This window comes from Engystomops pustulosus, chromosome 2 (assembly GCF_040894005.1).
Source record: "Engystomops pustulosus chromosome 2, aEngPut4.maternal, whole genome shotgun sequence".
Classification (NCBI taxonomy): Eukaryota; Metazoa; Chordata; class Amphibia; order Anura; family Leptodactylidae; genus Engystomops; species Engystomops pustulosus.
The window spans coordinates 245218239-245234731 of record NC_092412.1 but is presented as its reverse complement, the minus strand read 5'-3'; the positions used below and the strand labels follow the sequence as shown (position 1 = coordinate 245234731).

The following is a 16493-nucleotide window of genomic DNA, read 5'->3' as shown; positions in this document are numbered from 1 at the left end:
CCAAATCAAGCAAAACTGTCAATCAATTGTGCTGCGTTTGTGCTGCTCAAATCTTTGTTTGTGCCGCTTTTGATTTGAATATATTAACAAGTTTTTAAAGGTCAAAAGGTCAACCGGCCCGGTGGTGGACTGGTGTCAAACGTTAGTGCTACATTTGTGCAGCAAACATTTTTGTTTGTGCTGCTATCATTTTTAATATATTCATAATTTTTTTTTCCAGAGGACACTCCTTTCAAAGTACAATGTGTTTGCTAGCTCTCCCTGGTGATCAAACCAGAGAAGTGTCATTAGGTGGTTTTTTTTTTTTACCATTTCATCCTAAACCTATGTAAACACCTAAACATACCTTAAAAATGACAGCAGCACAAACGAAAATCTTTGCTTCACTGAAGTTTGACACCAGTTTTGTTTGATTCGGTTAATGTGTGGGGGGGGGGGCTGGTTGACCTTTTGACCTTTAAAAATGTGTTAATATTTAAAACAAAAGCAGCACAAACGTAGCGCAATTGATTGACACCACTTTTGTTTGATTTGGGCATTGTGGGGGGGGGGGGTCTCGTTGACCTCTGGAAACTTTTATTAAAAACGATAGCCGCACAAACGAAAATTTCTGCTGCACAAACCAGCACAAACGTTTGACACCAATTTTGTTTGATTTGAACAAGGTGGGGGGCAACTTCACTCAGGTATCTATTTACCATTAGTGCTCACACAGCACAGACTAAAGACCGCATGTAACCATTTCACTGCTGGTTTCTACTATTTATTACTTGCTGCATGCACCTCCATGCGATTGATGCTGCCAAGTTCGTCACTATATACATGTCCAGTATGCAGTGTTCAGAGGATTTACTTGTAGGAATCTCACTGGATTTACTGCTTAATTACTTAATGTGAAAACATTCGCTTCAGGGCTCAGAGGCTCCACTTCACAGAGATTTTTGACATTTAGCTTCAGAATAGAAAATGGGAAGTAAAGCCGCACAGAATGGACATAATTTTCTTTGTTTCGCTTTAACAACTCCGGTCGTTACATAGTCACAACTTCATCTCCATCTCCAGTAGTCGCTGCAAGGCCTCCGTGTAATTTACGCACCTTTTGCTACATACATGTATTTTATTGTAGTTTTCTGTATACATATCTGCTGATGCAACATAGGACCACTACTGTATACTTCTATACTGCACACAGATACCTAAGAGAAAATAAAAGGTTGTCCTCCATCCAGCGCATGGGGAAGAGCTTTACCACATGAGCCAACCTATTTATCGAGATGGAAGCCATAAATTGCTACTTAGAGTCTATGTAGTATTCTCATCCTACCCATTGTTCCCGCAGGTTACAGTGAAGGGCTTCGTTCCGCTCCTCCAGTTTGCATATACCTCTAAACTTCTCGTCAACAAAGACAACTTGTTGGAAATCAAGAAATGTGCAAAGTTACTGGAGGTCCATGACATTGAAGAAACCTGCTACGAGTTCCTCAAGTTAAAGTTCTCCGACAACAAAACCGAAACCTCAGAATGTCCCAGAAAGAAATGCTGCAAGTCTTTCTGCCCGAAGGCGAATCTACAGCGGCAGCAAGACGAGACAAAGAGGGTGGTTGTACATGAGGTGGAGGATATCTGGAGGGAGGACTTTACCCAGAACCTCAAATGTCCTCCTCAGATCGAAACTTTATCCCCTTCCCCAGAAAGTCCGAAACAGCCATGTGAAACCTTCTGCTTTGCCAGAGAGAATGCTTCCAACTTCTCCTCTCTCTGCCCAAAGTACCGGAAGTTCCAGAAAGCGTGTAGAAGCGGCAGGGTCCGATCTGTCAGTACGTGTTCTAGCAACCAGGAAGCTCAGAGTCCATCACCAGCACCATGCAGCGACATGTCTGAGGGTACAAGTCAGGCAAAATCTCAGGTGGAGGACCTACAGGAAGCCAGGCGTGACATAGAACAGAACGCTCTACCTCCGCAGGACCCTGACCTGACTTATCCAACCCTCGTATCTAACACGGACAAAGTCGTGACCCCTGCCGCCTACCCTCCATGTTTTCCAATAGTTCCTGGACTTCCAGACTTCAGTCCTGTGCCTTTTCCATGTGCGTATCAGCCATACAGGAACGTCGGCTACATGGAAACGTCTAATGCCTCCGGCCTGGCAGTCCAGCCAGATAAGGGCGGCATTGATCCAAGTCAGACACCTGAAATGCAAAGGGCAGGCATGATGACCAACCCAGATATGTCTTCTGCCATGGAACCACAGCTGATACAAGAACGTAGCAATGTGGAGAGAGAAGTAGCAGAACATCTCGCCAAAGGTTTCTGGTCAGATGTTTATCCCCCTGAACTTTCTAGTCAACATGAAATGGACATGGGGGCTCCTCCGAAACAACTTCAGGAAGTGGACAGTGTGGACAAAAGGTCTGAATGTCCGTGGCTAGCCATATCCATTTCCAGTGAGACCCCTGAACGCACCTTCACAACGCTCAATCCGGTGTCCTGCCCTTTTATCAACACCATCTCCAATGAGACGTGCGCCAACAGTCCAGATGTGAACAGCGAGAACATCGCTACAGGAAACACCCCCGAGAATTGCCCCTATGTGTGTCCTATCAACCTGGAGGATGAGTCGGAAACGGACAGCGAGGAGGACAGTGGCGGCTCTTGTTCTGCCAGAGAACTGGAATGTGAGGTAGGGTCTTGTCCATTTTAGTTTCTCTTTAGTTTATTTTCTGACCATAAGAAAAAAATCTTGTTAAAAAGTGCCTCCGTGTGTGTGTGCGCCTGTATAGCGGTGCTGCATATGTGCCTGTGTGCGCCTGTATAGCGGTGCTGCATATGTGCCTGTGTGCGCCTGTATAGCGGTGCTGCATATGTGCCTGTGTGCGCCTGTATAGCGGTGCTGCTTATGTGCCTGTGTGCGCCTGTATAGCGGTGCTGCATATGTGCCTGTGTGCGCCTGTATAGTAGTGCTGCATATGTGCCTGTGTGCGCCTGTATAGCGGTGCTGCATATGTGCCTGTGTGCGCCTGTATAGCGGTGCTGCATATGTGCCTGTGTGCGCCTGTATAGCAGTGCTGCATATGTGCCTGTGTGCGCCTGTGTAGCGATGCTGCGTGTGCGCCTGTGTAGCGGTGCTGCATATGTGCCTGTGTGCGCCTGTATAGCGGTGCTGCATATGTGCCTGTGTGCGCCTGTGTAGCGATGCTGCATATGTGCCTGTGTGCGCCTGTGTAGCGGTGCTGCATATGTGCCTGTGTGCGCCTGTATAGCGGTGCTGCATATGTGCCTGTGTGCGCCTGTATAGCGGTGCTGCATATGTGCCTGTGTGCGCCTGTATAGCGGTGCTGCATATGTGCCTGTGTGCGCCTGTGTAGCGGTGCTGCTTATGTGCCTGTGTGCGCCTGTATAGCGGTGCTGCATATGTGCCTGTGTGCGCCTGTATAGCGGTGCTGCTTATGTGCCTGTGTGCGCCTGTATAGCGGTGCTGCATATGTGCCTGTGTGCGCCTGTATAGCGGTGCTGCATATGTGCCTGTGTGCGCCTGTATAGCGGTGCTGCTTATGTGCCTGTGTGCGCCTGTATAGCGGTGCTGCATATGTGCCTGTGTGCGCCTGTATAGCGGTGCTGCTTATGTGCCTGTGTGCGCCTGTATAGCGGTGCTGCTTATGTGCCTGTGTGCGCCTGTATAGCGGTGCTGCATATGTGCCTGTGTGCGCCTGTATAGCGGTGCTGCATATGTGCCTGTGTGCGCCTGTATAGCGGTGCTGCATATGTGCCTGTGTGCGCCTGTGTAGCGGTGCAGCATATGTGCCTGTGTGCGCCTGTGTAGCGGTGCAGCATATGTGCCTGTGTGCGCCTGTGTAGCGGTGCTGCATATGTGCCTGTGTAGCAGTGCTGCATATGTGCCTGTGTGCGCCTGTGTAGCGGTGCTGCATATGTGCCTGTGTGCGCCTGTATAGCGGTGCTGCATATGTGCCTGTGTGCGCCTGTATAGCGGTGCTCAGTGTATTTGTGTGTGAATGGATGTAGCAGAGCTGTGTGTGATTAATAGGGAATTCTTAATTAGTAAAAGGTTTATATTTCTGTGTTTAGGATGACTAATCTAGAATGTGTCTTATAGTAAGGTGCGTGCCTTGTGCCCTCCATTTTGCTTTATGACAGACGGCCCTCTCCCCTCAATTCAGAAAGTGAGGGGGCACGTATGGGGCTTCCAAGGCATGTTTTGTCTTCTTGAGACGTATTTTCTTTGCCCCCACCTTCTAGCCTAATACACATAATCATTAGTTATTGAGGTCTCCTTGAAAAAGTTGGGTGCTCCAGGTCCCTTTCAGGGAGCTTGTTGGGGGCTGATGCGCAGCTTTTGCTGTTTTTGTTAGTGTCTCATCTGAATGTAGCAGAAAGCCCCCCCGGACAGCTGTATTAATCCTGGCTTGGATTTCGCCAGCACTAGGTACCAGTCAGAATAATTTGGGGCTCTGTAGTGACCCGTACCATTGAGCCGGATGCTGCGGGCAGGGATTTGCATGAAATGGTATTGGCAATCACAGTAATCCTTTTATCGTATCCGCACAGCGCACGCTTCCTCATATCCAGCTTCTCCTTTGAGAAACTTATTGATAATTTTTTTTTCCCCTTGTTGTAGAAAAAGCTGCCCTTCAACGCGCAGAAGATCATTTCACTTTCACGATACGACTTCCAGTCCTTGGTAAAAATGCACAACCTCTCTGCCGAGCAGCTGGACTGTATCCACGACATACGACGACGGAGCAAGAACAGGATCGCTGCTCAACGCTGCCGGAAAAGAAAACTGGACTGCATCCAAAACCTGGAGACGGAGATACGGAAGCTGGTAATGATAACAGGGGTCCAGTCTGTCCTCCATGGGTGAAATGACCTACTATTGGTAGTGGAAAGTAGTAGCAGCTCATGAGCAGCTCTTCACTGTCCGGCGCATGCGCAGTGAGCTTAGGGGCATCTGTACAGCTCACAACATCTCCTGCACATCCAATCATACATCTTTATCCTCTTGAAGAGCCGGGAGAGGCTTTTGTGGGTGTGCGCTGGCCTCACTGCACATGCGCCAGGTATGGGGTGGGTATCTCATACTGAGGGGTGAAGATGTCACACTACATGGTACTACTGTAATGGCTGGTTGGTCTGAAGGAGTGTCCCCTGACCCCAATCTTGTGGGTGTAGTAGGCCAAGATGGACGGCTCTCTCCTTTCACTTCTCTAGGAGCTTAGCTGAGCAGGGAGGCTCCCGTAGACGAGCCACAAATGTTTTACCACTTCTCCACTGTCTGAAATGGGGAGACGGGGATCACATGGGGAATTGCCCTTTACCGAATTGTCTACGAGAGAAGACGGATCTTCCCAAGTGCATGTCAATAGTGAGGCTAGAAGAGAAGCAGAGGCGGTAATTCTTCTTCTTCTTCTTCCCACCAAATGATGAAATTGTGTAATTCATCTCCGTCTCCACATGTAGTGTGTGCAGTAGGAGATGATTCTGTGGGCAATAGAAATAAGTGACCACATGTCCTACTATGCAGAAGAGAAGAAAAACAGATGATCCCATACTACACAGGACATAAGAACAGCTATAGATACAGATGATCCCTTACAACACGGAACATAAGAACAGCTATAGATACAGATGATCCCATACTACACAGAACAGGAGAACAGCTATAGATACAGATGATCCCTTACAACACGGAACATAAGAACAGCTATAGGTACAGATGATCCCATACTACACAGAACAGGAGAACAGCTATAGATACAGATGATCCCATACTACACAGACCAGAAGAACAGCTATAGATACAGAGGATCCCATACTACACAGACCAGAAGAACAGCTATAGATACAGATGATCCCATACTACACAGAACATAAGAACAGCTATAGATACAGATGATCCCATACTACACAGAACATGAGAACAGCTATAGATACAGATGATCCCATACTACACAGACCAGAAGAACAGCTATAGATACAGAGGATCCCATACTACACAGACCAGAAGAACATCTATAGATACAGATGATCCCTTACTACACAGACCAGAAGAACAGCTATAGATACAGATGACCCCATACTACACAGACCAGAAAAACAGCTATAGATACAGATGATCCCTTACTACACAGACCAGAAGAACAGCTATAGATACAGATGATCCCATACTACACAGACCAGAAGAACAGCTATAGATACAGATGATCCCATACTACACAGAACAGAAGAACAGCTATAGATACAGTTGATCCCTTACTACACAGAACAGGAGAACAGCTATAGATACAGAGGATCCCATACTACACAGACCAGGAGAACAGCTATAGATACAGAGGATCCCATACTACACAGAACAGAAGAACAGCTATAGATACAGATGATCCCATACTACACAGAACAGAAGAACAGCTATAGATACAGATGACCCCTTACTACACAGACCAGAAGAACAGCTATAGATACAGATGATCCCATACTACACAGACCAGAAGAACAGCTATAGATACAGAGGATCCCATACTACACAGACCAGAAGAACAGCTATACATACAGATGATCCCATACTACACAGACCAGAAGAACAGCTATAGATACAGATGATCCCATACTACACAGACCAGAAGAACAGCTATAGATACAGAGGATCCCATACTACACAGACCAGAAGAACAGCTATAGATACAGAGGATCCCATACTACACAGACCAGAAGAACAGCTATAGATACAGAGGATCCCTTACTACACAGACCAGAAGAACAGCTATAGATACAGATGATCCCTTACTACACAGACCAGTAGAACAGCTATAGATACAGATGATCCCATACTACACAGACCAGAAGAACAGCTATAGATACAGATGATCCCATACTACACAGACCAGAAGAACAGCTATAGATACAGATGATCCCATACTACACAGACCAGAAGAACAGCTATAGATACAGATGATCCCATACTACACAGGCCAGAAGAACAGCTATAGATACAGATGATCCCATACTACACAGACCAGAAGAACAGCTATAGATACAGATGATCCCATACTACACAGGCCAGAAGAACAGCTATAGATACAGATGATCCCATACTACACAGACCAGAAGAACAGCTATAGATACAGATGATCCCATACTACACAGGCCAGAAGAACAGCTATAGATACAGATGATCCCTTACTACACAGGCCAGAAGAACAGCTATAGATACAGATGATCCCATACTACACAGAACAGAAGAACAGCTATAGATACAGATGATCCCTTACTACACAGACCAGAAGAACAGCTATAGATACAGATGATCCCATACTACACAGACCAGAAGAACAGCTATAGATACAGATGATCCCATACTACACAGACCAGAAGAACAGCTATAGATACAGATGACCCCATACTACACAGACCAGAAGAACAGCTATAGATACAGATGATCCCTTACTACACAGACCAGAAGAACAGCTATAGATACAGATGATCCCATACTACACAGAGCAGAAGAACAGCTATAGATACAGATGACCCCATACTACACAGACCAGAAGAACAGCTATAGATACAGAGGATCCCTTACTACACAGACCAGAAGAACAGCTATAGATACAGATGATCCCTTACTACACAGACCAGTAGAACAGCTATAGATACAGATGATCCCATACTACACAGACCAGAAGAACAGCTATAGATACAGATGATCCCATACTACACAGACCAGAAGAACAGCTATAGATACAGATGATCCCATACTACACAGGCCAGAAGAACAGCTATAGATACAGATGATCCCATACTACACAGACCAGAAGAACAGCTATAGATACAGATGATCCCATACTACACAGGCCAGAAGAACAGCTATAGATACAGAGGATCCCTTACTACACAGGCCAGAAGAACAGCTATAGATACAGATGATCCCATACTACACAGAACAGAAGAACAGCTATAGATACAGATGATCCCTTACTACACAGACCAGAAGAACAGCTATAGATACAGATGATCCCATACTACACAGACCAGAAGAACAGCTATAGATACAGATGATCCCATACTACACAGACCAGAAGAACAGCTATAGATACAGATGACCCCATACTACACAGACCAGAAGAACAGCTATAGATACAGATGATCCCTTACTACACAGACCAGAAGAACAGCTATAGATACAGATGATCCCATACTACACAGAGCAGAAGAACAGCTATAGATACAGATGACCCCATACTACACAGACCAGAAGAACAGCTATAGATACAGATGATCCCATACTACACAGACCAGAAGAACAGCTATAGATACAGATGACCCCTTACTACACAGGACATAAGAACAGCTATAGATACAGATGACCCCTTACTACACAGACCAGAAGAACAGCTATAGATACAGATGATCCCATACTACACAGACCAGAAGAACAGCTATAGATACAGATGATCCCATACTACACAGAACAGGAGAACAGCTATAGATACAGAGGATCCCATACTACACAGACCAGAAGAACAGCTATAGATACAGATGATCCCATACTACACAGACCAGAAGAACAGCTATAGATACAGATGATCCCATACTACACAGACCAGAAGAACAGCTATAGGTACAGAGGATCCCATACTACACAGACCAGAAGAACAGCTATAGATACAGAGGATCCCATACTACACAGACCAGAAGAACAGCTATAGATACAGATGATCCCATACTACACAGACCAGAAGAACAGCTATAGATACAGATGATCCCATACTACACAGACCAGAAGAACAGCTATAGGTACAGAGGATCCCATACTACACAGACCAGAAGAACAGCTATACATACAGATGATCCCATACTACACAGACCAGAAGAACAGCTATAGATACAGATGATCCCATACTACACAGACCAGAAGAACAGCTATAGATACAGATGACCCCTTACTACACAGACCAGAAGAACAGCTATAGATACAGATGATCCCATACTACACAGACCAGAAGAACAGCTATACATACAGATGATCCCATACTACACAGACCAGAAGAACAGCTATAGATACAGATGATCCCATACTACACAGACCAGAAGAACAGCTATAGATACAGATGACCCCTTACTACACAGACCAGAAGAACAGCTATAGATACAGATGATCCCATACTACACAGACCAGAAGAACAGCTATAGATACAGTTGATCCCATACTACACAGACCAGAAGAACAGCTATAGATACAGATGATCCCATACTACACAGACCAGAAGAACAGCTATAGATACAGATGATCCCATACTACACAGACCAGAAGAACAGCTATAGATACAGATGATCCCATACTACACAGACCAGAAGAACAGCTATAGATACAGATGATCCCATACTACACAGACCAGAAGAACAGCTATAGATACAGATGATCCCATACTACACAGAACAGGAGAACAGCTATAGATACAGATGATCCCATACTACACAGAACAGGAGAACAGCTATAGATACAGATGATCCCATACTACACAGACCAGAAGAACAGCTATAGATACAGATGATCCCATACTACACAGACCAGAAGAACAGCTATAGATACAGATGATCCCATACTACACAGACCAGAAGAACAGCTATAGATACAGATGATCCCATACTACACAGAACAGAAGAACAGCTATAGATACAGATGATCCCATACTACACAGACCAGAAGAACAGCTATAGATACAGAGGATCCCTTACTACACAGACCAGAAGAACAACTATAGATACAGATGATCCCATACTACACAGACCAGAAGAACAGCTATAGATACAGATGATCCCATACTACACAGACCAGAAGAACAGCTATAGATACAGAGGATCCCATACTACACAGACCAGAAGAACAGCTATAGATACAGAGGATCCCATACTACACAGAACAGGAGAACAGCTATAGATACAGATGATCCCATACTACACAGAACAGGAGAACAGCTATAGATACAGATGATCCCATACTACACAGACCAGAAGAACAGCTATAGATACAGATGATCCCATACTACACAGACCAGAAGAACAGCTATAGATACAGATGATCCCATACTACACAGACCAGAAGAACAGCTATAGATACAGATGATCCCATACTACACAGAACAGAAGAACAGCTATAGATACAGATGATCCCATACTACACAGACCAGAAGAACAGCTATAGATACAGAGGATCCCTTACTACACAGACCAGAAGAACAGCTATAGATACAGAGGATCCCATACTACACAGGCCAGAAGAACAGCTATAGATACAGATGATCCCATACTACACAGACCAGAAGAACAGCTATAGATACAGATGATCCCATACTACACAGACCAGAAGAACAGCTATAGATACAGATGATCCCATACTACACAGACCAGAAGAACAGCTATAGATACAGATGATCCCATACTACACAGACCAGAAGAACAGCTATAGATACAGATGATCCCTTACTACACAGACCAGAAGAACAGCTATAGATACAGATGATCCCATACTACACAGACCAGAAGAACAGCTATAGATACAGATGATCCCATACTACACAGACCAGAAGAACAGCTATAGATACAGATGATCCCATACTACACAGACCAGAAGAACAGCTATAGATACAGATGATCCCATACTACACAGACCAGAAGAACAGCTATAGATACAGATGATCCCATACTACACAGACCAGAAGAACAGCTATAGATACAGATGATCCCATACTACACAGAACAGAAGAACAGCTATAGATACAGATGATCCCATACTACACAGACCAGAAGAACAGCTATAGATACAGAGGATCCCATACTACACAGACCAGAAGAACAGCTATAGATACAGAGGATCCCTTACTACACAGACCAGAAGAACAGCTATAGATACAGATGATCCCATACTACACAGACCAGAAGAACAGCTATAGATACAGATGATCCCATACTACACAGACCAGAAGAACAGCTATAGATACAGATGATCCCTTACTACACAGACCAGAAGAACAGCTATAGATACAGATGATCCCATACTACACAGAACAGGAGAAGAGCTATAGATACAGATGATCCCATACTACACAGAACAGGAGAACAGCTATAGATACAGATGATCCCATACTACACAGACCAGAAGAACAGCTATAGATACAGATGATCCCATACTACACAGACCAGAAGAACAGCTATAGATACAGATGATCCCATACTACACAGACCAGAAGAACAGCTATAGATACAGATGATCCCATACTACACTGACCAGAAGAACAGCTATAGATACAGATGATCCCTTACTACACAGGACATAAGAACAGCTATAGATACAGATGATCCCATACTACACAGACCAGAAGAACAGCTATAGATACAGATGATCCCATACTACACAGACCAGAAGAACAGCTATAGATACAGATGATCCCATACTACACAGAGATTCCAGACTCTTCATTTCAGGACACTACTGAACTTTTACTCAAAATGTTTTTTTCACTTCAAACTAACATCCAGAAAATGTGAACGGAACTGAACTTGAACACTAGACACCTCCATTGGTCATGAGCTTCTGGAAGAGAGGAGTCAGGAGTTTTGTAATTGTTCAGACCTGAGCTTGACCAGGATTTAGTCTTGTCCTCTGCATAGGCCACCACTATTGGAATGAGGGTTACTAACCTTCGGCCCCTACTCATCAGACCTATAAAAGCCGTCTGTTCTGTGTCCCTGTATCTGTTGGAACTGCTTCCGTGTCCAGGGCTGAGAATATCTGATTGTTGTAGGAGCCGGGTGTTGATTGAGTATTGATGGGGTCTTTGGGGGGGGATAGACATTCAGTACTTAATCCTGGCTATAGTTGTGCAGTAGTGGAGCACCCCTTAAACATAGGAGACAATACTGTAAGAAAAGTTTTCAGAAAAGCTTTGGGTCCGTGCGTGTTATCTAGTATGTGACGGGCCACGGCTGTTCGTGTGTAACCCAGATAACACACCAGGATGATGCGGCATGACTGGTAAATTTGGAACGCTGGCGCCAACAGGGAGAGTGGAGAAGATAGTCAGTTCTGTCTCCGAAATCTTCAAAGTAACTAGGAAGAATATCACCACTGTCTGCATGGTGGTTAGCTCGGGTAACTGCGGCTTCACTGTAATGGGAACTCACAAAGAATGTGTCTCTTCTTGCTTGATACCAGATCTTGAGTTTCAGACCACCCCGCCCCCCCCCCCCCCCCCAAAATATGTTGATCGCCCGTCTTATGTATCCTCTTTTTTTTTTTTTTCCTTTCAGCAAACTGAAAAGCACCATTTACTGAAGGAAAGGGACCAAATCTTATCCACATTGGGAGAAACCAAACAGAACCTGTCCGGACTGTGCCACCAGGTCTGCAGAGAAGCGTCTCTGACCCGCGAGCAGATACAAGTCCTGGCCAAATACTCCAGCTCGGAGTGCCCCTTGTCCTTCCTGGCTCCCGAAAGGGGGAAAATGCTCCTTCAGTGTGAAGCCATATTACAAGAATTTGCAGGAGGGCTCCTAAACAACATCGAGGCGTCCAAAGAGGGCAGGGGCCACGTAGCGCCAGTCTTATCCTCCGATGCAGCGTATCCTGGCCAGTCCAGCGCCCCGGCAGCCATCACTGATGTGTCCGCTAAATGCACTACTGATGAACACAACTAAAGCTCACTCCAATTCTGGGGGAATTTAACACAAAGCAATATTTTTATTTTTTTTCATCTCGAAGAAAGCAAAAAAAAAAAAAAATCTCTTCCTCCACCAAGTCCAAAAATATTTGGTAAACTTTTTGTAGAAAAAAAAAAAGGATGTTGCAATGATCCATAAATGGAGGGGGGATCTCTTATTTTTAGGATGGTTATGATTAAGAAGAGTAGGTGGTATTATCCAGGTGAAGCCCCGCCCACCTTAGTAGCACTCCAAATTTTTGTTTGCCCCTCTATATTCTAAGTTAGGCGAACACTACAGATCCACCTTCAAAGAAAAACCTTCCTGTTGTATTACCAAACATCCTGATTTTCGTGTTCCCATGTAAGACCGGCCGTACACATCGGGAACCTGTACCTTCACTCACAGGGGACTATGAAGCGGGAAGCCCATGTCTATTCACAACGTGTAGGCCAGGAAATACGTTGCGACCTACTGTCCATGTTTTACGGACTGAAAATGGGAATCCGAAAACGCACGCCTTGGGATCTGTTCACATTTATTGGTTAGACACAATTGGCTCACAGAAAACCAAGCACCAGTGGGGGGATAGTCCATCAATGGGTGAACCGGTCTCACTACACTAAACTGTTTTTTTTTTTTTTTTTTTACTTTTGTTTTTAGTCTAAGAAGTTTTTAGATTATTCATTTCTCATAAGAGATTTTCCCTACAGAAAAGAAAAATAGCACCGGCCTCCTGTGAAATCCTATAAAGGCAAGGCTGTATTGAATCATTGCAGTACCCCAAAAATCGGATGGATGGCGGTCCATCTTCAGTGCCCCCATTGATCAACTGATTGACAAGACTGTGGTACTTCCCCTAAATATACTTTTACAAGTTTATAATTTTGCCTCCGGTGGCTATGGCTGGTATTACAGCTAGGAGCTGGTATAATGGGTACAGCCACTGCTGCAGCTGATTGGTTTGGGGGCCCGGAGTTGGACCCTAATTTTTAGCTATACTTTCTGTATCAGTTCCTCACTGTTTTTTTAGATCTTCCTTGTTGTCATTCAGCAGGAAGCTTCATTGTTTACTTTTGTGGATGAGCTTCCTGGTCATGTGATGTCACACAGGTGCACGGCTCGTTATATATCCCTGGTCATGTGATGTCACACAGGTGCACGGCTCGTTATATATCCCTGGTCATGTGATGTCACACAGGTGCACGGCTCGTTATATATCCCTGGTCATGTGATGTCACACAGGTGCACGGCTCGTTATATATCCCTGGTCATGTGATGTCACACAGGTGCACGGCTCGTTATATATCCCTGGCCATGTGATGTCACACAGGTGCACGGCTCGTTATATATCCCTGGCCATGTGATGTCACACAGATGCACGGCTCGTTATATAACCCTGGCCATGTGATGTCACACAGATGCACGGCTCTGTATATGCCTGGTCCTGTGATGTCACACAGGTGCGCAGCTCGTTATAAAACACACAGAGCTCTGATTATACTGTGATACTAACGAGCCGTGCACCAGTGTGACATCACATGACCAGGGATATAACGAGCCGTGCACCTGTGAGGCGTCGCAGGACCATGGATATAATGAGCTGTGCACCTGTGTGACATCACATGATCGGGGAGCTTTTCTTATCCAGAGGAAGTAAACAATGGAGCTTCCTGTTGAATGACAGCAAGCAGAGATCTAGAAAACCATGAGGAATTGATATTGAGAAATTGTATAACTTTTTGCAATATAAACAATATGAATTATTTGAAAGTGGACAAACCCTTTAAGTTCTCTATATGATGCAAAGCACAATAATGCAATTGCATGAATCTACCGTAACAGGAATATAAAGTATAAGACTCTGCTCTTATCACATGTAGATAGAAGATTTGCATGAAAAGAATTTTCTTTATGCTAAATTCCAGCACTTACAGTAAAATGTCATTTCTTTTCGGCATGAACCTCCCATAAATGATGTAATAATAATTGCATATTGTTGTGTTATAAATAGTGGCCTCCGCCGTCATGAAGGATTTTTTTTTTCTTTTTCTGCCAGAGAGAAAAAAAAAAATCCTGAAGAATTGTAACATTTATTGTAAAAAGAATGAAAACTTCATACGGAATTTTCAAAAAACAAAAAAAAATTAAAAATCCACTACCTCAAATTTGGAAAAGTCTCTAATGCTAAAAATCTAAAAAATATTTTTAATGAAAATCTGTGATGCAGTGCGAGGTATACAGATCCTACAATCTCGAATCCTAGAGGGGTCGTGAAGGATTAGAAAATTATTTAGGCTGAATTGCAATACCAGACACGGCCTGTGGACAAGGAGGAGGCGCTGTTTTTAGGTTAACAACAAAAGGCTTGTTGTCACAGTAGTTTTTTTAACCCCTTAACGCTCTGCGCCGTAGCTCTACGGCGCAGAGGTATAAGGGATGTATGAAGAGGGCTCACGGGCTGAGTCCTCTTCATACAAAGGTGGGGGTTTTTGCAAAATGCATAAAACCCCCACCGCTAATAACCGCGGTCGGTGCTAGCACCGATCGCGGCTATTAACCCCCCCGTTGCCGCCGGCAAAGTCGCCGGCGGCGTTTAAAAGACGGCGGCGCGCGGGCGCCGCCATCTTTTTTTCGATCGCCACGCCCCCGAACGTCATCGGGGGGCGGCGATCGGTTGCCATGGTAGCCTCGTGTCTTCTTTTGACACGAGGCTATCTGGCAGCTGCAGATTCGTTACAATGAGCCAGTGGCTCATTGTAATGAATGTGCTGCTAAAATGCCATATATTGCAATACAGAAGTATTGCAGTATATGGTAGCAGCGATCTGACCATCTAGGGTTAATGTACCCTAGATGGTCTAAAAGATAGTGAAAAAAAAAAGAAAAAAAAAAGTTTAAAAAATAAAAAAAATTAATAAAATATTAAAAGTTCAAATCACCCCCCTTTCCCTAGAACCGATATAAAACATAATAAACAGTAAAAATCACAAACATATTAGGTATCGCCGCGTCCCAAAATGCCCGATCTATCAAAATATAAAAACGGTTACGGCCGGCGGTGACCTCCGAGGCGGGAAATGGCGCCCAAATGTCCGAAATGCGACTTTTACACCTTTTTACATCACATAAAAAATGAAATAAAAAATGATCAAAATATCGCACAGACCTCAAAATGGAAGCAATGAAAACGTCGCCTCATTTCGCAAAAAATGACCCCTCACACATCACCGTGCGCCAAAGTATGAAAAAGTTATTAGCGTCAGAAGATGGCAAAAAATTTTTTTTCTTTTTTGTACACATTCGTTTAATTTTTGAAAATGTATTAAAACACAATAAAACCTATATAAATTTGGTATCACCGCGATCGCACCGAACCAAAGAATAAAGTAGGCATGTTATTTGGAGCGAAGAGTGAAAGTCGTAAAAACTGAGCCCACAAGAACGTGACGCACGTGACGTTTTTTTTCAATTTTTCCACATTTGGAATTTTTTTTCAGCTACGCAGTACACGGCATGTTAAAATAAATAACATTACGGGAAAGTAAAATTTGTTACGCACAAAATAAGCCCTCACACAGGTCTGTACACGTAAAAATGAAAACGTTATGGATTTTTGAAGTTGGAGAGCGAGAAATCGGACGAAAAACCCTGCGTCCTTAAGGGGTTAAAGGCTTAAATTTCTAGTGTTTAATTTGCCCCTAAATATTATTATTATTTTTTTTTTTTTTATAAAAGATCTCCACTGGTTTCTACTTCCTGTTCCCGTTTCAAAAACAGGAAGT

The 16493-nt window shown here is 44.1% G+C and overlaps 1 protein-coding gene across 2 annotated transcripts in view; it reads left to right on the top strand.

Moving 5' to 3' along the window:
- Positions 1–15514, top strand: part of BACH1 (BTB domain and CNC homolog 1) — a 32512-nt gene extending 16998 nt beyond the window's left edge. For both annotated transcript variants that reach the window (XM_072138656.1, XM_072138655.1), the window contains exons 3-5: positions 1340–2680; positions 4634–4840; positions 12319–15514. In XM_072138656.1, coding sequence (XP_071994757.1) covers positions 1340–2680; positions 4634–4840; positions 12319–12705 — 1935 coding nt within the window. In that variant the 3' untranslated portion in view covers positions 12706–15514. The remainder of the gene's footprint in view (positions 1–1339; positions 2681–4633; positions 4841–12318) is intronic.
- The last annotated feature ends 979 nt before the right edge of the window (positions 15515–16493 follow it).